The 21,133-nt window shown below is 42.4% G+C and overlaps 7 protein-coding genes across 7 annotated transcripts; 2 read left to right on the plus strand and 5 right to left on the minus strand.

Annotated features, from left to right (window-relative positions):
* Positions 1-393: 393 nt before the first annotated feature.
* Positions 394-4,942, minus strand: BCR41DRAFT_365190 (hypothetical protein; the record flags this gene model as incomplete). Its single annotated transcript, XM_022026122.1, has 2 exons — positions 4,594-4,942; positions 394-4,460 (listed from the first exon to the last, which is right to left on the minus strand). Coding segments are annotated over exons 1-2 (4,253 nt in total), but the record flags the coding sequence as incomplete, so codon positions are not given.
* A 207-nt stretch (positions 4,943-5,149) lies between these two features.
* BCR41DRAFT_402311 (hypothetical protein) lies at positions 5,150-7,033 on the plus strand (the record flags this gene model as incomplete). Its single annotated transcript, XM_022029297.1, has 2 exons — positions 5,150-5,738; positions 5,838-7,033. The coding sequence occupies 2 exons, from the start codon at positions 5,150-5,152 to the stop codon at positions 7,031-7,033; spliced, it is 1,785 nt and encodes a 594-aa protein (XP_021875351.1).
* Positions 7,034-7,971: 938 nt separating this feature from the next.
* Positions 7,972-9,570, plus strand: BCR41DRAFT_426867 (aspartic peptidase domain-containing protein). Its single transcript, XM_022030787.1, has 3 exons — positions 7,972-8,302; positions 8,403-8,462; positions 8,566-9,570. Exons 1-3 carry the CDS (start codon positions 7,994-7,996, stop codon positions 9,457-9,459), a joined length of 1,263 nt encoding a protein of 420 aa, XP_021875352.1. The 5' UTR covers positions 7,972-7,993; the 3' UTR covers positions 9,460-9,570.
* A 158-nt stretch (positions 9,571-9,728) lies between these two features.
* BCR41DRAFT_426868 (hypothetical protein) lies at positions 9,729-12,332 on the minus strand (the record flags this gene model as incomplete). The annotated part of the gene is made up of 3 exons (XM_022030788.1): positions 12,308-12,332; positions 10,795-12,117; positions 9,729-10,675 (listed from the first exon to the last, which is right to left on the minus strand). The coding sequence occupies exons 2-3, from the start codon at positions 11,975-11,977 to the stop codon at positions 9,729-9,731; spliced, it is 2,130 nt and encodes a 709-aa protein (XP_021875353.1). The 5' UTR covers positions 11,978-12,117; positions 12,308-12,332.
* Positions 12,333-13,009: 677 nt separating this feature from the next.
* Positions 13,010-14,470, minus strand: BCR41DRAFT_240754 (hypothetical protein). Its single transcript, XM_022020126.1, has 4 exons — positions 14,104-14,470; positions 13,719-13,952; positions 13,480-13,591; positions 13,010-13,380 (listed from the first exon to the last, which is right to left on the minus strand). Exons 1-4 carry the CDS (start codon positions 14,401-14,403, stop codon positions 13,019-13,021), a joined length of 1,008 nt encoding a protein of 335 aa, XP_021875354.1. The 5' UTR covers positions 14,404-14,470; the 3' UTR covers positions 13,010-13,018.
* A 3,035-nt stretch (positions 14,471-17,505) lies between these two features.
* Positions 17,506-18,459, minus strand: BCR41DRAFT_416445 (hypothetical protein; the record flags this gene model as incomplete). The annotated part of the gene is made up of 2 exons (XM_022029527.1): positions 17,506-18,288; positions 18,380-18,459. 2 exons carry the CDS (start codon positions 18,457-18,459, stop codon positions 17,814-17,816), a joined length of 555 nt encoding a protein of 184 aa, XP_021875355.1. The 3' UTR covers positions 17,506-17,813.
* Positions 18,460-18,808: 349 nt separating this feature from the next.
* Positions 18,809-20,168, minus strand: BCR41DRAFT_240786 (hypothetical protein). Its single transcript, XM_022020127.1, has 3 exons — positions 19,472-20,168; positions 19,129-19,339; positions 18,809-19,056 (listed from the first exon to the last, which is right to left on the minus strand). The coding sequence occupies exons 1-3, from the start codon at positions 20,105-20,107 to the stop codon at positions 18,995-18,997; spliced, it is 909 nt and encodes a 302-aa protein (XP_021875356.1). The 5' UTR covers positions 20,108-20,168; the 3' UTR covers positions 18,809-18,994.
* Between the last annotated feature and the right edge of the window lie 965 nt (positions 20,169-21,133).

The raw sequence follows: 21,133 nt of genomic DNA on the forward strand, positions 1-21,133 counted from the left end.
TCGTTTGGTATGGTCACATACCAGTAGGCGAGATACCCGGGTCGTTGCATTCGATAATGGTATGATCCTGATGGGAGACAATGCTCATGTATGAAATTACGGCGAGACACTGTGGATCGATCGAGGGCAAACCGAATGCGCCGCCATAGATGTAGAGCTCTGCAACCATTGCTGGGTCTGCGTAAAGATCCGAAGGAATAGAGAAAAAGACGTTGGAATTTTTTTTTTTTTTTCTTTTTTCTTTTTTCCCGGTGTTAGGAATGCCGATGGACAATTCAACGAATTAGGGCAAAGACAAGGACAAAGATAAAAATATAAAAAAGGTGCCTTTTCTGTAGTTGGTTAATCACATTGAGTCCGAAAAACGGTAAACACAAACATATTGGATCACTCTATTGTACATTATTGTAAATTGTCCATGCAGCCTTAATCTAGTCTAATCAACATCACATCCTATCAGTAAGGCCCTAATCTCGTTTTGGATCATCACTTTCTGGTATCGTTCCAGCTTAAAGTCGGATGTTGATGGAAGCCGCACTCGTCGCATAGTACATGTCCGTCTTTTCTCCAATACCTGCTGCGGTTGCTGTCGCTCATGAGGTAGATGACCCTGGTGTTGTTGAGTGATGGATTGTTTCTGACCGTCGCTTTGCAAAGCAGCCATCCTCCTTTGTCGCTGCTTCGAGATAGTGGCAATCCAGGGCGTACCCTTCACGTTTGCAGGTACCGCCATTGCCTCTGAATTTGAATCAATGATATCGTTTAGGTTGGAATGAGATTGCTCTCCAATAAATTGTGCCATGGAAAAGTTGCTTGAGCGCGTATACTGACGACGACCGTGAACCAAATCATACGGGGCAACTGGGGGTGATGTGTGTTTCAAATACCGATCATATGTCGGAAAGTGTAGCGGCAGCTCATAGAACATAGCCATCGTCATTTTAGAACCCATAAGGTCTAAGACCTCGAGTTCTGAAAAATCAAGCTTACTAAGAATTGATCGCCATTCCTCCGTCTCCAACAGGACAAAATTGAGACCGAGCTTTTGAAGCGGTAGCTTGGAAGCAAACGATTCGAGCCACGGTAGAAATTTGCTTGAGAGTTGGGGTGATGTCGTTTGATTGAGGTCAAGTTTAGCACTGATAGGATGAGGGCTGGGAGATGAAGAGCGAGGACGGTGATTCAAAGGAGCTCCTTTGTTTCCTTGAAACGTGGAGTTGACCGTAGACACAACATTAGGGAAAGCGGTAAAGGCACTCATAGGGAACTCACCTAACATACTTCCCAAACTCTCTGGATCATCAGTGTTGGCTGCAGTGCCTGTGTGCCACTGAGGAGCGCCTGATCCATTGATGGTCAATGCCTCTAAAAATGGTAATGTCGCAGGTGATACAGCCTTGAGAAAGTACTCAAACCCTGGGCTTCCAACGTCTGAGCTAAAAAGTACAAGCTCATCCACCTTAGACCCAAGGGCAACGATAAGCTCCGTGGCCTGTGTCCAATCGGGTTGGACGTCTTCCAGCACGCGAAGATGAACAGAGAACCGTGAAGATGGCTGGCTCATAGGCTCATGAGATCGTTCAACGATCTTGATAAGATCCGAGATGCCCCTGTTATTGAGTCCCATAATGTTGACCTCAAGATTTGTGATATTTGATCCTCTCGATCGCGTGCAGGCTTCCAGTGTCTTTACATCCAAGTTTGTAAGCTCAAGGCACCTCAAATGCGTGACAATATAGCCAAAAAACATAAGTATCGTACTGATGTTCGCAACACCCGCTGTGTACTCCAATGCGATGAATTGATCCTGCTTCCTTTCAGGCGCGACCACCAGCTCGGACCAGGTCAGACTCGTGTTCCATCCATCTCTCAGCACTAATTTCAGCGGGACTTTGTGCTTTCGCACCACAACAGTTTTCTGGACAGCTTCGTAGATCTTGTAGAATGTATTGGCCTCAGTGGTGATACGCAGCTTCTTGAGGTATGGATTAAGTTCGATCAACTGCTGTAGTACACGTGTCTCCTGAGGCGTGCGCACTTCCAGCCAGAGTCTCTCCAGCTTGTTGGCAAATTTCAGCGTGCTACTTGACCAATGCTGAATCCTCATCGATTTGCGTGCCTCATCCTTTCCTGAGCGAATTGACACTTGTTCATAATAGTTAACCATTGCCTTGAGTATCACTAACCCTACATCCCCCTTGATTGCATTATTCATGAAAAAGAAACCACGCTCTAAAGTTGGGCTGTTGAAGCTTAGTTTAGTCTTTGGAAGAGGACCTCCTGTTCTAACCATATCACAGAGCGCAGGATTCGCTTGATCGGGACTCCATTTTTCAAAAGTCGTATTATTGCGAAGAGTCAAGTTCAGTGATTCTTCATAGCCTGAGTGAGCCGAATGATCGAGAATGTCCAGATAGAACGCTTGTATCCGACGGTTGTCAATCGCCTGCCTGATTAGATTAGTCTTATAGTGACCAAGGGCATAATCTGGGTTATGGATATCGATACCTCGTGTCTGATCCTTAAATGTGACAGCTACTGCTTTGCTTACGATATGATGCTCGAATGGAACGAGGATCTTGATCGAGACGGCTGTTGTTCGTGGCAATATTTGTTCCAGCAACTTTATGTCCTGCTCATTTAAATCCCACTTCAGTTGCATCCCTAACTCCTGAAGATTAGATGCCTTAATTATAGCTTCATAGAAATCACTCGCTTCCTTACGAGAACCTAGGCTAACCAGCACTGCCCCTAAAGCCTCATTATAGAAAAAAGTTTTCAGTGCGCCTTGCAGAACCTTGTAATCGTTCATAGGAAACTGCTCCCGGTAATGTTCAAAACAGACCCACTTCGCATAGCCCTCTTCAGTAATGATACGGAATAGTGATCCAACGGATCCTTCCTTGGAGACGCTGACTGGGACATAAAACTCGCCAACACGTGAAAAATCCCAGCTTCCCTCACGATCGCCCGGATCGGGTTCGCATTCAATAAACCGAATAGCCATCTGTATCTTTTTAGCCAGCACATTGGTCGCAGGTATAGGAGGGACAGATACTCCTTGATCCTTGTACCCACGTAAAAGCATTTGAAGAAGAACCCACATATGATGGCCGTAACGTGCCACAAATTCCTCTGCATATCGCAATTTATAGCCCTCATGCTTAGAGAAATGAAGGTGGTGAGGTAAGGTTGATGCTTTCTTCTCGACATCACCACTATGGTCGTTCTTCCTGTTTTTGGTTACTTTCTGTGTAAGTTGGCAGGACTCGCATAAAAAGTGTAGTCTGAATCCATCCTCCAGTGTGTCACTTTCAGGCAAGATTACAAACATTTTTTGTTCTAAATGTTCAAACACTCCATAATGGGTGTTTGTGATTCTTTCAATATCTGTCTGCATTACATGGCGTAGTTCGCAAAGGAGAATCTTTGTCTTGATTGTCTCACGCATGAGTAGGTCGAGCTGATGACGCAGAGCATGGTTCTTTGGAATCCTAGTATGGACCTCTTCCAGATATGGGACTAGTGCTCTGCCTCTTCGCTCTGCTTGTAAAAGTTGACATCCTGTTGTCGATTTAAAGTATGCATAAAACAAATGGAAACACGCAACCACCTCCTGTTTAAGTGCCTCGAATTCAGCTTTAGCCTGATCATCAGCCTCTGGTGGGGGATTCAAGCTTAGAATAGCTCCAAGTTCTACTTTCTCAAGCGGATCATGTCCTTCGTCTTCATCAGCAGCAGTATTGGCATCATTGGTTATACTCCGACTTTCCATATCTTGTGTTAAGTGGATAGAGCTCAAAGATTCTCTGACATGGCTCAATGGGGTATCTGCGCCATTAACAGCTCGACTCATAGCTTCCTTGTTAGCTGAGGAGCTAGCATCCTCCATTTTAACCTCTAATGGGTTGCTCTCCCCAGCCGAGCCCTGATCCAGCGACCGATCATCGACTACGTCATATTCCGATTCATTACTAGACGCTAGAGAAGAGGACGCAGATGCTTTTGACTCGATAATTAGGGTAGATTTGTCAATAGCTGGCTGGCAATGCTGGCGTTGATGAAACTGCTGAGATTGCCTGTGTTGATGTTGTTGTTGCCGCAATGGCTGTCCTGATTGATGCTGAGAGGGCGATGCAATTGCTTGTTCTGCCAAAGTCTCCTTTGTAATCCGTGCTACGAGTGAAGCCAATGCCGTTTTTGCCTCGTCCCGTTGAATGCAGGTGGCCATGTCAATAATGTTTTCGGAGGACATTGACGGTTGCCCTTGCTCTCCTGTGCTCATCGAGTCGCAACGTATCTTTTTTGACAAATTTTGATTACACTGCTTCTTATGGCTGGGAACAGTAGTATTGCCATTGTTCCGGTATCTCTGTACATGTCCTGCGATGGATGGGTGTGTGTTGTAAATCACATCAAGAACTGCACCTGGAATATACTCGATTCTAAAAGGCTTTAGACTACGAAAGTGGACAAAATTAAAAAGGCGGGTAAATTTTAGTCTCTAGGAATAGGAACATAAAATATGTATACATTTGTATTTATTCACTCATTTTGTCATTCTTTTTTTTTTTTAAAAAAAGTTTCCCATACCGAGTTTCATCAATGCCTCTCATGAATGTCAGAGCGATATCACCAAGCTGTACACGAGTGATGCCAGGAAAGCAAGTTTTTAGGTCGCTCCAATAGACATATTTTGAGTTCAATGCATGGCTATGAGTAACTTTTACTCGAATAAGAGAATTATTTGAACGGAAACATTGGTAGTCAGCATCAGCTGGTGAGTTTTTGTTTAAAAGCACTGAGGCACTTCCGTCAGACTCCATGCGCTTTATGAGAAAGGAGGATCAACAAACAAAAAAGAAAGGCGCAATGGCAATGGGAAGTATGTTATTAGTACGCATACATTGATGAGTGTGAGGTGTGAGTGTGAATGTGGGAGAGGTGAGAGGTGTGGAAATGAGCATGTGTGTGAGTTTTTTTTTGTATTGCTGACTGGAAAGTGGTGGCGCAGGAACAAAAGAAAGTTCATTCAACCCACGCTTGAAAAATTACGTCAAATTGTGGAATGATCATTTTACTCGTGGTGACACGATCATTGATTGAAAAATCTCCTTTACTCTCTTCTGATAACATATCAATCACAAGGATGACAAGTCGAGTGCCACTATCCTCTGATTCTTATGCTTCCCCACCCAAAAGTCGCATTGTATCACATTGGACAAAGTCTACACCTGAAGAAGGAGTCCAAGTCATCTTTACTGCCGCAGAGGTTCAACAGCAAGGAGCCCAAGGTGTTCAAATGGAAACTCATCCTCCTTCTTCTGATAGACCTTGTCAATGGGACATGCGTCTTCGTCTTGTTCATCCACTACCATTGGCTTCAGCCCCTACTACGCCAGAATCAACAAGAGAACTCTTTCTTAAAAAGCAGTTTTCAACCACTCAACAAGACATCCAGACATCGCCCGCATTACAAAACCGCCAGAATACGACTACCCTTAATTCAACTGCCCCTTTTCCGCTACACATGCCAGGATCGACATATGAAGGCGTTAAGACAGCCTCATTCTCCAATTCTTCAGTTCTTCTGAATTTTACTCTCGACCGATTGTTACCACAGGATCCTGAATCCCGAGCACGCTCCGACAACTATCGGACACTTTATATATACAGTCCCAAAATGAAGCGTGACATCTGTGTACATGCCATTAATAGAGAAAGCTGGCCTCAGAATGGTAAAAGCTACTCTCGTGGCAAAAATAGACAAATTTCAAGTGAGAACTAGAGGAAGGATTCTCATTTTTTGTTTTCCCTTTATGTGTGATAAAAAAAAGTTGTGTTTGATGCAGCCGATGTGGCCGAAAACCAAGAACAAGAGTACCACTTCCAATTATGGCTGGCTGGCTCCAGTCCACGACAAATGGACGCAAAGACGAGTGTACGGTTAAAGAATTGTGACAAGTTACTATGGGCCATGCGCAAGGATACCGCCACAGCTAATGTTGAAATCATCATCAAGGATACGACTACACTACCCTTCAGTCGAGACACAAATAAAAACCGATTTTCTTCGGCCCAATCCTGCAGCGTAGATAGCACTTACCAGACTATACAAAAGGAAAACGAGACGTTGTCAGAGGAACAACAGCAATGTCGACTAAACCATCGCCCGCATACAGAAGGCACAAGTACTACTTTCAATGATGGCAAGGTGGATGGCAGCCCAGGGGATGGTGTTCAGTCTTATCAGACTCACAGTAGAAATGGTCCTTCACATCCGCAAACTGCAGTTTTCCGAGCGCACAAGTGTATACTGGAGACCACAGCATTTTTTTCACGTATGCTAAATGGAAATTTTAAGGAAGCTCAGGCGGATGAAAACGGCAAGTACAGAGTTGAACTTTCGAACGACATGTTCAACCTAGAGATCATGGATTATCTTTTAGACTACCTCTATACCAGAGAACCAATCGTGGACGAATTGAATTCCACCTTGTGCAAAGAACTTGATCATTATTCACATGACGCTGTGAAACAAGATCATGTTGACTACTCCACAAGGAATTCGCAGGTACATCATATCATCAGTGCTAATGTTGGACTAAACCTAGAAAAAATCATTACGGAGACGCGGAGAAGCTCTCACTCCTCAGGGCTACAGAGATGCCAATGTCAATACCACCGCTACCGCAATCATCACCAATACCCTCTTTCTATCGCTGGACTTGGCCTAAAACGCTGGGGTGCATTGTATCGAGCCGCAGCTGTGTTGGAGGATAAGGAGCTACAGGCAGAAACGCTTCAGCAAATCCAAAAACATCTTGACCCTGAGTCAACGCTGGATCACGTCCTAATGTGGGGTTATGAGCATAATGAAGTCAAAGACATTATGTTTAGGTACCTCAATCAAAAGCGACGAGAAGTCTTTGGGGATGAACGACGCAATAAATTGCGGCCTTACTTGTGGGCAGAGTATGAGGATCAAGTCGAGACATTGGTCGAAATCACGAGTCAGATTGCAAGGCATTAAAAAAAAAAGAATCTAGAGAACCATAAAATCATAAAAGAAAAAACAGGATATGTACCAGATGTTGGAAGTAAACCTATCAACAAAGCAGTGAAGAGGCGTGGTGGTGTCAAGTTAGAGTCTATTAAGCCCCTACAAATTAAATAAACTATTATTGCTTGTCGCGACACCATATATATATATATTATGTTGAATATAATCATTCGTTCGTGAGTTCGTAACAGATGGCATGATATTATCGTTTGAGTTTAAAAATATATATACATAGCTCAAATGTGGTCGTGGCTGGAAGAGCTATCCGATTGATATATTTCTACGAGGATGGACTCCCTCCTTTTTGAAAAAGAGATCCAATGTAAATGCTGATAATATGACGAGAAATATATACCAAAAAGACATTTACAACTTTTTAATGTTTCTCAATGCTTTGTTCCTGTGCAAAGCAGATCAATTGACCCATCGCTACGCCACACAGGAAGCATTCATATTCAACATTCCAGTCAAGGTGGTTCACACGCTATTCAAGAAACGTTCAACTTGACTAAGATACCAAGATGATAGACACTCTATTTCCCTTATGCCATACATGTACCACCACATGCGCGACGATCTCCTATTTGTGTTTCAGCTGCAAAAAGATCAATGTTACACAAGGCTAAAATTTTTATTATCAAGGCACTGGAATTAAGCTTTTCCCTTGTGGTGGCGGGTCAATTTCCCCTTGAAATAAGAAAAATAAATTGCTGTTATGAACCTTATAAGAAAAAATAAAAAAACCATCTCAGATCATGCAGGTCATCAAGCATGGATGACCCTTTTTACCTCCGCACATACCTCCACTGGCAAAGGGGTTCTGAAACCATTTAAATAGCGCTTGGTTTCTCTCTGGAACAAATCTTTTTTTTTTTTTTTTTTTTTTTTTTTGCCACCTCATCCCTTTCCATACTTTCCATACTTACAGTAATGAAAATTGTTGCCGCCATCTCATTCGCTATCGCAGTCTTGACCACATGTACAGTGGTCGAGACTGCTCCTGCTTCGGGATCTCAATCGGATGGGCTTCAACATCATGGCCTTCGTGTTCCCCTTGTCAAAAGACCGAACCACAAGCGAGACTTTCGAGCAGCCATGGCCAAAATCAGCCACCGCTATCCTGAGCTCAACCTGAACCTTGGACCATACGACCACGTTCCCAATCTTTTGAGCCCTCGTTCACCTCATAAAAAAGATCTTGGTCGTGCTTCCGTAATGAATCATGGTCTTGATATTCAGGTAAGCAACAGAATAATAACAATGACAACTAATATCTTTATTTACTTATTTTTAAAGGCGAGCTAAGACTAATTTATTTCATGTTTGTGTCGGTTCTTAGTATTATGGTCCGGTTAACATCGGTACTCCGCCTCAAACAGTGAACCTGGTCTTTGACACTGTAAGTTGGAGTTGAAAAAGTACTGGGCATCTCTTTTATATTTTTTCCTTTTTTTCATATGCTAATATTTTCATGTTTTTGTTTCCCTTCTCCTTCCTTTTAGGGCTCTGCCGATATTTGGTTCCCCTCAGCAGAATGTGAAATGGTAGGCTGCAAAGCTCATCGTCGCTTCGACGCCACCAAATCAAGTACTTTCCAAAAGGATGGTCGTCCATGGACGATCCGATATGGTGAAGGTTCAAGCGCGAGTGGGATTCTTGGTCAGGACGTAGTTGAAGTTGGAGGCGTCAAAGTTCATCAAACAATTGGCCTTGCTCTCAATGAATCCATTACATTTGCACAAGCCCCAGAAGACGGTATCTTTGGCTTGGCCTTCAATAGTAAACAAACCGTCAAGGGCGTCAAGACCTTCATGGACAATGCTATCGCATCCAAAGCCATCACAAGGCCCATCTTCTCAGTCTATTTACCCTCTATTCGCATGAACGGTGGTGAAGGTGGTTATTATCTCTTTGGTGCCATTGATCATAATCGATACAAGGGTCGTCTCACCTCTGTCCCCGTGACGAAACAAGGTTACTGGCAAGTTCATGTCTCGGACTTGAAATTCGAAGGCCAGTCTTTAGCTCAAGCTTCAGAAGCAATCGTGGACACAGGCTCAACCCTCCTGCTCGTCAGTGACGCTGCTTCAGAGGCAATCCATAAGAATATTAAGGGTGCTTTCTACTCGAAAGATGAGTTTGCTTGGGTTGTCCCATGCTCATTAGCTAGCTCGACTCAAAACATCTATCTCACCCTTGCTGGCAAGGACTTTCATGTTCCTGTGGCTGATCTCGCCTGGGAGCCCACCAAGGAAGGAAGCTCTCTCTGCTATTCAGGAGTCCAGGGTGGTCTAGAGGGCCTCTGGGTTTTGGGCGACGTCTTTATCAAAAACAACTACTGCGTCTTTGATCTCTCTGACAAGCCTTCTATTGGCATTGCACCCATCCGGTACTAAGCCAAAACCACACACTCCCTTTCCTTACATCCCAATCCTCAATTTAGATACCCATTTTATTACTCATTTTAATACATATGTACATAGATTATATTCATAAATTCAACTCGCAAGTCACTGATAAAAAAAGTATAAATTCACATGTATACAGGAATTGAAATATATGTGTATATATATATATATATATATATGATAAGAATTGTCTTGATATATTATATAACAGTAGTAATATACATGCTTATAAAGCTTTTTTTTTTTTTTTTTTTTTTTTAAAAGGGATTGATATTGAGCTTAGAAGTGTCAAGATGTGACGAAAGCAACATTGTATCGTCTTCTATATTGTTCCATGATCCCATCATGGGCTCCTCACCGACATCAATCTCCTTTAGCTGAATCACACTAGTTGCCAAATCCACACCATCATTATTATCATCATTTTCACCTTGCCTAAGAATAGTATGATGCGTCCCTTGTCGATGCAGCCGATGATGCGATCCCTGTGCTTGTCGTTGCCCCATTTCTCGCATTCGCCTCTCGTATTGCTTCTGGTGCTGAAGGGTTTTGACATACTGTACATGCTGGATGTCGGCTAATGTTTGCGGAAGCTGGTATCCTTTTGAATATAGGTCATTGCTTGCCCCTATCCCTTCGTCGTTTTTCTGTTTAGCAGACATCATAATGGTATTATTTCCAATAGTGCTGGACATATCCGCTGTATCGGTGGTACTTAAATTTATAGTGGATGTCGATGCATTATCAGGCGCAAAAGGAATAATCAAAAATGGCTGTCTTTCCTTAGATCGCAATGATACCTGGGATATGGACTCAGAGTTGCTCTGATTGGGATGATAGGTAATTCTGAATGGTATCATGGGCGTCGATGATGGCTCTGATCCTGCTGGGGAAGTGTCCGAGCTCATAAGTGGTTCCTGGGACTTTGACGCTCGTACAGCCTTAAATATCTCCTTGTGCGATTTGAATCTTTTTTCACGCCGTCGCAGGATCAAATAACCCACCCCAGCGCAAAATACAGCTATCAGAAAGCAGCTTCCCGCAGTAATTCCAATGATGACCGCCACTGCAAGTCCTTTTGGCGGAGTTGTCGTTATAGTCAATGGCGGAGTGAAAGTGGATATCCATTCCCATGATGTTGTATTAATAATCGCAACTTGAGGCAACGAAAACTGTCTAGGTCCTGTCAATGCGCCGTCAAAGCCTATGTTTATCAAATAGCAAGAGTTTAATCCGAGAACACGTTATCAAACCCTTTCTTTCTTTCTTTCTTTCTTTCTTTTTTTTTTTTTTGCAACTCTCCAACTAAAGAAAAAACCGTACCTCCAACTACAATCAATTGGTCCGCTGCAGCGAGCTGACATGTTGCTCCAGCGCGACCGGCAAATGGCATGTTTACGATATTTTTAGATGTCCACATCCAAGAATTGGTGTTCAAAACCCACACATCACCAAGACTCCCATTAACCGTCGTGCCACCATACATGAATACATCGCCATTGGCCAGCACTGCAGCACACGGCGAGAGTCGTGGTAGCGGTATATCAAAGCCCCTCATGCTCACCTGCGATACAGGCGCAGAAGTCCCCTTCGTATCGGCCAATAATTTTGAGTTGACTAGATATCCCGACGTGAAACTTGCACACTGTGTGATATTGCCATTGTTTAAGTTGATGCCATTGCATCCGCCCATAATCAGTGTTGCGCGATGTGTTGGCAAATACAATGTAATGGGTTGATGAAGTCCAGGCGGCGATACATTGCTGTCAACTACTGCTGACCAACTCCACTTTTCCAGTATTGGTCGCGTATCCAGAAAGTCAAACTCAAACGAGAGTGAATACGAATTCGATGCAGGAGAAGTGCCTGCAGTGGTGGATGTGCCACCGTATAATACCATCAGTCCAGTCTCCTTATCTGTTGCGATCCCTACAGAGGTCCTAGGCGCCTGTGGCGACGCGTTTATGAGGGCAGTGGGCGGCAAGGTCGTCCAAGTGTTGGACTCTAAGGTATATACGGTGACTATCTGTGCTCCTTGATCTCTCACACCAGCTAGAACCAAGTGCTTCTCATCCACAGTTGCTGCTACACGAGCGTCATGGACAGAGTAGCCTCCTTGTAATCTTCGCCATGGAATGGATCCAGTGTTGAAAGGCTTATTAAGAGAAATAGCTAGTGTGTCTGTTGTTGCAGAATAGGGTGGCGAGACCGAAGCAGTCCCTGAGATAATAAAGAGCGTATTGTTGGCAATGCTTGATCCTGCACTGTGACGAGGTGTGTATATTAAAGGCGACGAGGTCTGTGCTTGGGTAATGTTGGTAGTGAGTGTACTGAGCAGGAGCACTGCAGTAGCGAGAAACGGAAGCGAATAACACTCTCGAGACCGCGATTGCAACTGTGAACGAAGCCGTGATCGAGCTCTAGCATCTTTGTATCGTTGCTGCAGTTGAATATGACATTGGGAACAGTAATAAAATGCAGAAGATAATGCGTCGGACAGTACCATGGTGTTTGATGGCCTGGGCGGATGGTCCGTGTCTGTTGCACAGGCTAAAGGCAACGGGCGCAGAACAGCTGATGGTTCAAGAAAAAAAAATAAAAAATAAAAAATAAAAAAAGATGGATTTTATGTAGCGTTTTAGAAGTCTTGAATGAAGGTCGAATGCAGATGAGAGTTAGATGAAGTGGTATAAGAGGAAGAGGCAAAAGAATGAGAGAATGTGTATGGGTGAAAGGAGTAGAGCGTGAGACAAAAAAAAAAGTCAGGCCAAAGTTAGTGTGCCTGCTGGACGTGGTTATTATAAAGCCAAGTGAGCCGCAGCACTTTTTACAATACCTTCGGACAGACAGGAAGAGGAGAGAATGAGAATGAGAAAAAATAAAAAAGAAAGGAAAGGATCTGTCATCGTTGCTTAGTAACAGCCCTATTTGTAATTCCTTTATATTTTCCTTGTACCCCCTTTTTGCTTTCTATTTTCTCCCTGGTCTTTATTTAGACAGACCCGTACAACCGGAGGTTAAAGCGATTCTTTTTTAATGTCAAGGACTGCATTTCTCTTTGCTCCATCTAATGGTGCATGTAATTGTTAAAATGGGAATTTAATCGAGCAATGAATAGTTTCTCATTGGAGCATAGCCTCAATTAGCATAGTTTAAAATAGGAATGTCACAGCCACAGCATTTTCCCGAGTTCCCAAAACGCTTTTTATGTATTTTAACAAAAAAGGCAAAAAGACTCTTCAGTCGGTGTAACTGATAGTCTAATTGACGAATTGACGAAGGGAAAAAAAAAAAAAAGAAACGGGCGAAAACATCTGTCTTTACGTTAGCGATACCAATCATTGAAAGGTACCCTGTCATTGTTACAGTGATATCAAATCTGCAACGGCCAAGCCCCGTCCCTTCACATCACATGTGTCACATTCTTTAAAAAAAAGTGGTCATTACACAACATCAACCTTAAACTGAAAACACAAGCATCAAGCATGCATTTGATGATCAACAAAATATATAGAAATATATACATATATATATAGTACTACGTGTTTTATGCGACCATCAACGGCCAGTATATAGAGCTCGTGGCATCACCATAAAGCGATGGATTTGTCATTGGTCCTAATAATACACCAAACGAAACCATTCCGAGGAGAAACGAAAAGTATATCCATTTCTTCCAATGTCCATAAAGCTGAATATCGGAGAGATCTGGTAACCCCATCATATTACAGAATATATGACTTAAACAGGGCCCTAAAATATTTGAAGTTCTCAGGAACAGGAACGTAGCAAACCAACCAAACAAGGATGTATAGGTCAACTGTAGTAGTGCCACCATGATTGATTGTACAAGTGCTTGGCGCGTTCGACCATTTTTGACATAGGACTCGTATGCATGATGTAAATGAGCTAAAGTAATATGAAGATTCTCTGTAAGAAAACGCATTGCAAGCCAATAAATACAAATATTAATGAGAAGCAACTGAGAATCCTCCGATCATTACTCACCTATTCCAAAAACAAGCGAAAGACCAAACACCATGGCATTCACTGAGGCTCCAGAACAAGCAGCAATTGCGACCATACAAGCTCTGAAAACATGTTCTTCAGAAATAGGTCCCTATGACAGCAAACATTCAATTGATATCAGACCGTCTTTTTTTTTTTTTTTTTTTTTTTCCTCCATTGCAAGAGCCTCCTTCCTTATATTTTTTTTTCCCTCTTCAAGTATGGTCGTTTCTCCTTACCACAATATAGTTACGAATACCTATCCACTCTTTGAAGTGACACCAATGAGCTGTCCATTGAAATTGAGATTGGAATGGAAGCTCCTTGTTAAGGAACATCTTGAACAGTGGACCAAGGAACAAAATCGCCACCAATGCCACTGGCATAAACAAATGGCTTAACAGTTTGATTGGATTTGATGGGATCATAATGCCAAGAAGTCGAAGAAAAATATTGAACCTTGCTGCGAATGTCTATCTCAGTTTAGTAAGATAGACATATTCGACCTTTGTAAGTAAAAAAAGATAAATCAAAGAGCATAAAAGGCATGAGAGACAATATACAATTAAAAAAGTGAAATATCTTTTTTTTTTCTTTCTTTCTTTCTTTCTTTCATTCTTTTACCAGCTCTGATGAAAGGACTCCAGTATATGAAAAGACAAACCAAAGGTAAATGGGGACGAGAATCATAGTCAAAATAGTGCCCTTGACCCTTTGCTGGATCACTAGTGGATGGTCTCTGCCCAATCTACGTCTCAGAGATTGATATTCTGGTGAAGACCTATTGATCTCTTTATCCTTGACCCTTGAGTTATCGCCTGGGATAGGAAACAAGTAGAGCGAGCCTACAAACAGGAGTGTGAAAAGAACACAAGAGATTCCTGCCAGCCATGGCGGAATGAATTGTTGATGAAACAACTCCATGGATGTTTCTTTGTTTTATAAAGAATTATAGAACTTTGTTCTTGAAGAGTTGTGAGATGAGTGAAGTGGAACGCGTGTAGATGAGTTGCATCGCTGAATCCTACTTTCGTGTAACATGATCCGTGGCTTAACTTTTTTTATTATTTGAAACAAAAAAAGAATAGGCGCGGCATTTGTCCGTGATTATTAGATGGTATCTGCCACTCTGGGCTCTAACCCAAAACCTCCCAATACTTAGAAAGACCCTATATGTCCCAAGCTCTGCAGGATCAGCTTTATGGTTAACAAAAGTAATGCTGCCTGGATGTTGATTCAAGGCGTGAGTCCCCTTAGATACTCAAGTTAGCCAAATATGCGACACCCTTAAACAAAAAATAAAAGTTATTTCCATACAAGTCATGTGGGTCATGTGAGGCAAAATATATATGGAAGTTCACTCTAACCTGTCTCCAAGTCCATAATCGTATGGGAAAACCAGTTCTCATATATAAAAATCATTCAAATGAACCTCAACCCAAACTGAACTTTGGATAATGTCAAAAGACACTAATATAAAGCGATCTAGGGTAGTAATTGAAGTTTCTGAAGAAATTGAGTATCCGTAGTGACATAAAAACCGACTTTGGAAACCAAGTGTAGCTTGGTAGATACTTGCTTAAAAAAATGTTTCGTTGAAATTAGTAAAAAAAGCAGAGCTCTATGATAAAACCTTCAAACTTCACCATATTCAATGCTGAATCCAACTGTGGTATTTTTACAGCGACTTAGTTTACAAAAATAACCATCCTAACTGTTTAAAGATGGATGAGAGACTATAAATTCCAGAAATTACTCTATTTAGAATCATAGCATGTCTATCAGGGGCCCTCTCAAGGACATCATGTATGATGTGGAGTGGTGGGTCTGGGTTATCCTTATGAACTTGATCAAAAGATACATATGTCTGCAGGGGCGCTGAGAATACATAAAGTACTGACAGTTACATCTTGAGATAGTTTCATTCGTGCCAACCACGAAATAATATCCGCCAGATACGGAGAACGAGCGCACACAGTAAACGATTCGGTCTCCCACTTGCTGCTCGTGAACAATGCGCTGTGGAAGGTCTTCTAGACCATCTAGAAATTTTCTTTGGTGAAAGTCATCTCTCTCGCCTTTTAAATGTCGCCCATAGGGTCGCATAGTCTGCATTGGCATCATTTGGTAAAACTCATCTACATCATGAGTTAAGATATAAACCAATCTATCTCCCCTGCAGTTTGTATAACCTCGTAAGAAGTGCGACTTAAGGTGGTTATGCCAGGACTCGACGTAATTGTTAGTATCCATCCCGGCATAAAACTTTCCCATACGATAACATTTCATCCACCTTCTCCTTCGGTCTTTACTGAGGTAGCGTTCTCTAAAATAATTCCAGACTTTGCCCTCATTATGATCCTGCCATTTCAACTCGAATTCTGAAATAAGAGTCTCAGCTTGCGTATGGTTTGGATTAAACAAAATTCTACGGAGCTCTCCCATCGCTTCCTCCCTCAACTCCTTAGCAGCCTTGTCTTGCGTTGCACGGATATCATTTCGAAGCTTGGTGCTCCAAGCTTTCATAACATGCCATAGACATAAATGAACTGTGACTGAGTCTCCAAACGCCAATCGGATTGCTTTGTATTCTGCTCGAGCATCATCAGTGGTGATGTATTCAGGAGAGCCAATGGTTTCTCTGATATGTTTCAAGCATTTTGCCAACGGTACATGGCTATGATCGTTCGTAAGCAAGAAGGCAACTGGGATAGCACTCAGACTTTGTGGGTTCCGCACAATTATGGTGTAAAGCTCGTGTTTAGAGCGATTTGTTCCATGCGTTGAATATAGCCCAATGTGTTTAAAATTGGATCCATAAACTGATTTCTGGAACGGCGACATAAACCCATATGCAAACCTTGCATGATTCACCCCGTCTATTACGATGTGGTAGTCGAGCATGAATACAGTGAAGCCCTTGTCCTTTAGTTTGCCCATCCAGAGCCTCTTCGAGACTAAGTCATTCTTTTCAAGCTGACTCTGTCCACTTGAATATTTATAATAAATATTGTACACATCTTCATACTTCAGGACATGGTCACGCTGCAAAGACCCTCTCTGGTGTCGCGAGAATGCCTGGCTGCCAGACAGGTTTATCCTTGTCAGAATCTTTCTTGTACAGAGACCTAAACGGACAAGGTTTCGAATTCGCGATTTTGTTTCTTCTGTCACTCTGAGATGTTGAAAGTTCTCGAGACTAGCAAGAGTATGCCCAGTGTGCTTGTAGTAATATATCACACGCAGCTGGTTCCTTTCACCTCTACTTGCGAACTCTTCTATATTGGGTTTTACGTCATGAACAATTAGTCTGGCTTTACAGCCTACTTTCTTGGTCGGTTTATAAACATTGCGAGTTTTCTTGGCTGGCCTCTCAAGTAGTTGATCTTGGTCAGTAATCTTTTTTTTGCGTGGGGCGCCTGCACAGTGGCAGAAATAAAGTTGAAATGAACGCAGTTTGCCTTTGCTATCATTGTCGTTGGTGATTTCAGAGTCTTCATTGTCTTCATTTCTACCATTTATCTCAGAGTTGCCTTTATTCCAAATAAAAAAGTAATCGCTGCCATCTCGGTCCTTCCACAGTTCAAAGTCTCTTTTGTCCACATAGAATACGTGCGGCAAATAATCGTAATCCTGTTTCTTAATCCCGAGGCCATCAACAATATCCCTAATCTTAGTCTCTGGGACCATCAACTCAATCCAAGAGTATTCTTGTAGCTGCGTAGACACAATTGTGGAAGCCAGACTGATTGCACGAGCCTCCTTATCTTGACTCAACCTCGATATATCCTCTACTTCTTCTACGTTATTTTCAGATGGCGCCTCAACGAAAGTTTTCTTAAGAGATTCTGTTGCGAGATCATTCCCAGAGGTGTTGTCTTCACCGGATGGTTCAACTGGCCCCCACACTATTTCTGGCTCGGAATCTGACACATCTGAAGAATAGTCTTCACCATCATCACAGTCGTGCTCTTCAGGATCCGTATCAACATCGGTAGCTTCATCGTGATCGTAGAATTCGAAGCCTGGCTCAAGGACCTCTTCAGTTGCATCCTCACCGTTACTCGAGGCAACTAAGGTATCAGTAGTGAGGACCTATAGCTTGCATTAAGAAAAATAAATAATTATAAGCTAATGAACTAATCAAAATAGCTAGCATGTCCGTGATATTTATAAATACCATTATGGAAAGGACGGCTAATTTTATCTATCTCAGAGAGAAGGAAGACAAAGAGTTAGAAATGAAGCAGGCTAATTTGAATTTACGCGTTTTTTTTTTTTTTTTTTCAAAATATACAACTAGCACAGAACTCTATTTAAATTTCTTCATATTCTCATCGATGGCCTGATAGAGTTCCGAAGGAGGAAGAATGACTTAGAATAGAACCCTGCCATCCCAAGAACAAACCTCGAAGGCAAGCATGGCAAATAAAAGCTTTCCATGCAGCCTCGTTTTGCGGTCCACCGCCCGCCTGCTTAATATCATCCTGACTTATACCTAGCCTATGGGCTTCGATAGTGCCAGCATGACGGCCCCCATGAGTTTTCCTAGGACTGTTGACATTGCGCTGATCATAAAGGGCTTCCACAGTACGATAAGTTGGTTGAGAGGCGAGACTTTTTGTCCTCTCTTTATTGCCCGGAATGACCTTGAGTTGGACGAAGTCAGAACTGCTAATTGACTTTACGACGTCTTTAATTTGAAGGCTCTTGGATTTTTCGTGATCCGAGCCCTTGTGATGAAAGATGATATTAGGATAATAGAAAGTAGAACAAGAAAAGAATGTTAATATAATCCATTCATCATTACTACAACACAATAAAGAAAAAAAATGAAATTAGAAAAAAAAAAAAAAAAAAAAAAAAAGACAGCATGATAAAGTTGAAATTGAGAACTTACTTGCCAAAGTTGATACATGTAAAAGGCAAAAGCACTAAAGACGCATCTACGTACATCTTCATGTCGCAATGCACACGCATATTATTCTTGTTGGTCTTACCCTTGTTAATTTTGAAGGTGAGCCCAATCGGTTGTTGTCCTCCTTCAGTTCTTTGTGTAATGATGGTGCTGAAGCAATCCGCAAAGTTTAAGTTTCAAAGATCCTCATCCCGAAGCAGCATATTATGCCGTGCAGTTAGACAGAACATGTCCCGATAATTAGTATCATACTCACGCGCTCGCATGTTTGGCGAATGTCTTTCCTTCGTCCAAAGTCCCATCAATATACTGTGGAACTGCACGGGGGTGTAAGAATCTCGAAGTGTACAGCCTGCTTCACGCCTGCCACCCGATCGAACGACATGAGTGTGAAGACTCTCTATATGCTGGATAAGGATGGTTTGGAGTAGCTTCATTTGAGATGGCGAAAGATCCCAACTCACATCGTTTCGCTCGGCCTGTAGTGAATGGATTCGAATCAGGGCCTTTTTAGCCATCTTTATAGTCTCAGTACCGAGTGATACCGATACGGTTTTTTTACCAGTTTTATCGACTGGAGCAGCTTCTATTACTATGTCAAAGGCCAACGGCGAGGAGAATATGGGGAGAGAGGAAGTTTCGATAAAAACGATATAATACTAACAGAATGTCGACATTACTATGTCGTCATATACGCGGCACCTTAAATAATACACAGTTGCTCGACATACTTTCGACTAGGCTAACCCCGTGTATAGCCGAAGAATCCTCCTCAGCGGCAAGGTGCGTACGGAAATCTGCTCCTGGTTTAGTGCGCTTGAGTATAGTCTTCTTGAGGATGACTTCTCGAAAAAAACAAACGACTTTATCCTGTGAGTCCACCAGATATAGGGCACGACCATCTTTATCTTCATACCGTTCGCGATATTTCTCACAAAATGCCTGTTTAGCACATTAAGGGCCCATGTCAAGAATGATTTATTAGATGGAGTTGTTAATATTATAGACCCTCTGGCTAGTTGATAGCATTAGAGGAAAATACGAATACCCTGTTAAATTTTATCCGTTACATACCTTCCACAGACGATAGGTGGGCTGATATGAGGCAAGCGTTTTTGGTTTAATCCCTGAGCAGTCATTCATGTCATCAACGGATCGTTCCTCAGCATCCGGGGGGTCCTGACTCTGATACTCGGAAACATATTGCAAAGGTATCGACCTGTCAAGCGATTGATCTAGCCTGACCGCGGGTTCGGCGGGCAAAGATTGATACGGACGCGGATGTAGCTGACTTCTTGACTTTATAAGTTGCTGTTGTGGTGCTTGCGATGCGTTCTTAGGACGTCCTCTGGAACGCTTAAGTGATGGGGAAAGCGGTAGCGGTGGTATTTCTACATCTAAGGACGGTGCAGCTGTGAGGACATTGGAAGACGCCATTGTAGACACCGTGGCTGACCCTAGGCTTGACCCTGGCAGCATCCGTTCCTCTGAAAAGAATCCAAATTCCTTTTCCATTTTTGCTTTTTGAAAAAAATAAAAATAAAAAATCGACTTCTCTAAGATTAACTCTGCGAAATGACAAAAGTCAGAGAAATGAGAAGTCGATTGCTGAATGCTACGGCTAAAGCAGAATGGCTTTGGGATCTCGACGCAACAAGAAGAGGATAATGTAGGCCGATGAAAGGATGGACAGAATAAAGAGAATATCATACTTCATCTACAAGCACTGGACGCGCTTTTGACAAGCGAAAATAAAAAAAACTGGTAAGTGCGTTTACCAACTTTCTGTTCCCTTTTATGGAAATTATAACAAAACCAAAGCATTTTCCTCTCCAAAAAGGCAGGAGTTTACAGAGACGCACTGTCCCCTGAAGAAACGAAAATAATTTCTGACACATAATTTTCAGGCACAGTAAATTGCCGTCTTTTTGCCGTCTTTTTGCCGTCTTCTGCCGTCCTCGATTTTCTTTGACTAGTTCTGTTGGTCCCCCCCATGTGTCTTCTGTGAGGCTATCACCTTGGTATTTCCAGTGGAGCTGAGCCATTTATGAGGCCCAAGGAAGCCCTCACTGGGAGCTGTCTGGGGCCTTTTATTTTATCATTATTTTTAAAAAAACAGAAAAAACAGAAAAAACAGAAAAAACAGGAAAAAAAATTAATTTTTCTTAGACACTTTCTTGATCCATCACTTTATTATAGCAAACACAGAACTTGCAAGGAGAAAATCGCCCAGCAGTTGGCAGGGGCAATAATCATGACAGGGAAACTGGCGTACCTGGTATTGAAGGCTGAAGTCTATGGGCGGTCCCCGACAGAAGACAATCATGGCTTTGACAAAGTGAAGCCTTTGAGGCAAGATGTGAAAGTCTCCATTCTAGACCACGACAACAGCCAAAAACTTATCATTGGTACCTTGACATGGAGTGCTTTAGTAGCAGCTTCTGTTGAGCTAATGTCTGGCCAAATTGAGGTAGGAGCCAGTAACAACAAAGCCAACATAACAAGGACAGCCACCATTTGGGGAAGGAAAGATTGGAAAAATAATATCCTTGTAGAGAGGCAGCTCCGTTCCAAGTTTGATAAAGAGTCTACTTACTCGGAATGTGCTTCTATATTTTTTCTGTTTGCGGATTGGAAGTGCCATCCCATAACTGTTTTCCAGTTGGCGAATTATTACCAAGGCAATGGCATGAATGGGGTAAGAGCGGCAACTATGATCTTTAGCAAGCTGCTTCA

This window comes from Lobosporangium transversale, assembly GCF_002105155.1.
Source record: "Lobosporangium transversale strain NRRL 3116 chromosome Unknown BCR41scaffold_84, whole genome shotgun sequence".
Lineage (NCBI taxonomy): Eukaryota > Fungi > Mortierellomycota > Mortierellomycetes > Mortierellales > Mortierellaceae > Lobosporangium > Lobosporangium transversale.

What these genes read in the sequence shown, in the direction of transcription:
- BCR41DRAFT_426867 (XM_022030787.1), top strand. Translation starts at nt 7,994, where the DNA reads ATGAAAATTGTTGCCGCCATCTCATTCGCTATCGCAGTCTTGACCACA. An exon ending in ATCATGGTCTTGATATTCAG is followed by an intron (nt 8,303 to 8,402) that starts GTAAGCAACAGA and finishes GTCGGTTCTTAG; the next exon opens with TATTATGGTCCGGTTAACAT. An exon ending in TGAACCTGGTCTTTGACACT is followed by an intron (nt 8,463 to 8,565) that starts GTAAGTTGGAGT and finishes CCTTCCTTTTAG; the next exon opens with GGCTCTGCCGATATTTGGTT.
- BCR41DRAFT_240754 (XM_022020126.1), bottom strand. Translation starts at nt 14,403, where the DNA reads ATGGAGTTGTTTCATCAACAATTCATTCCGCCATGGCTGGCAGGAATC. An exon ending in GTATTCGTAACTATATTGTG is followed by an intron (nt 13,592 to 13,718) that starts GTAAGGAGAAAC and finishes TTGCTGTCATAG; the next exon opens with GGACCTATTTCTGAAGAACA. An exon ending in TTCGCTTGTTTTTGGAATAG is followed by an intron (nt 13,381 to 13,479) that starts GTGAGTAATGAT and finishes ATATTACTTTAG; the next exon opens with CTCATTTACATCATGCATAC.
- BCR41DRAFT_240786 (XM_022020127.1), bottom strand. Translation starts at nt 20,107, where the DNA reads ATGATATTCTCTTTATTCTGTCCATCCTTTCATCGGCCTACATTATCC. An exon ending in CCACCTATCGTCTGTGGAAG is followed by an intron (nt 19,340 to 19,471) that starts GTATGTAACGGA and finishes TGTGCTAAACAG; the next exon opens with GCATTTTGTGAGAAATATCG. An exon ending in CGGGGTTAGCCTAGTCGAAA is followed by an intron (nt 19,057 to 19,128) that starts GTATGTCGAGCA and finishes ACATTCTGTTAG; the next exon opens with TATTATATCGTTTTTATCGA.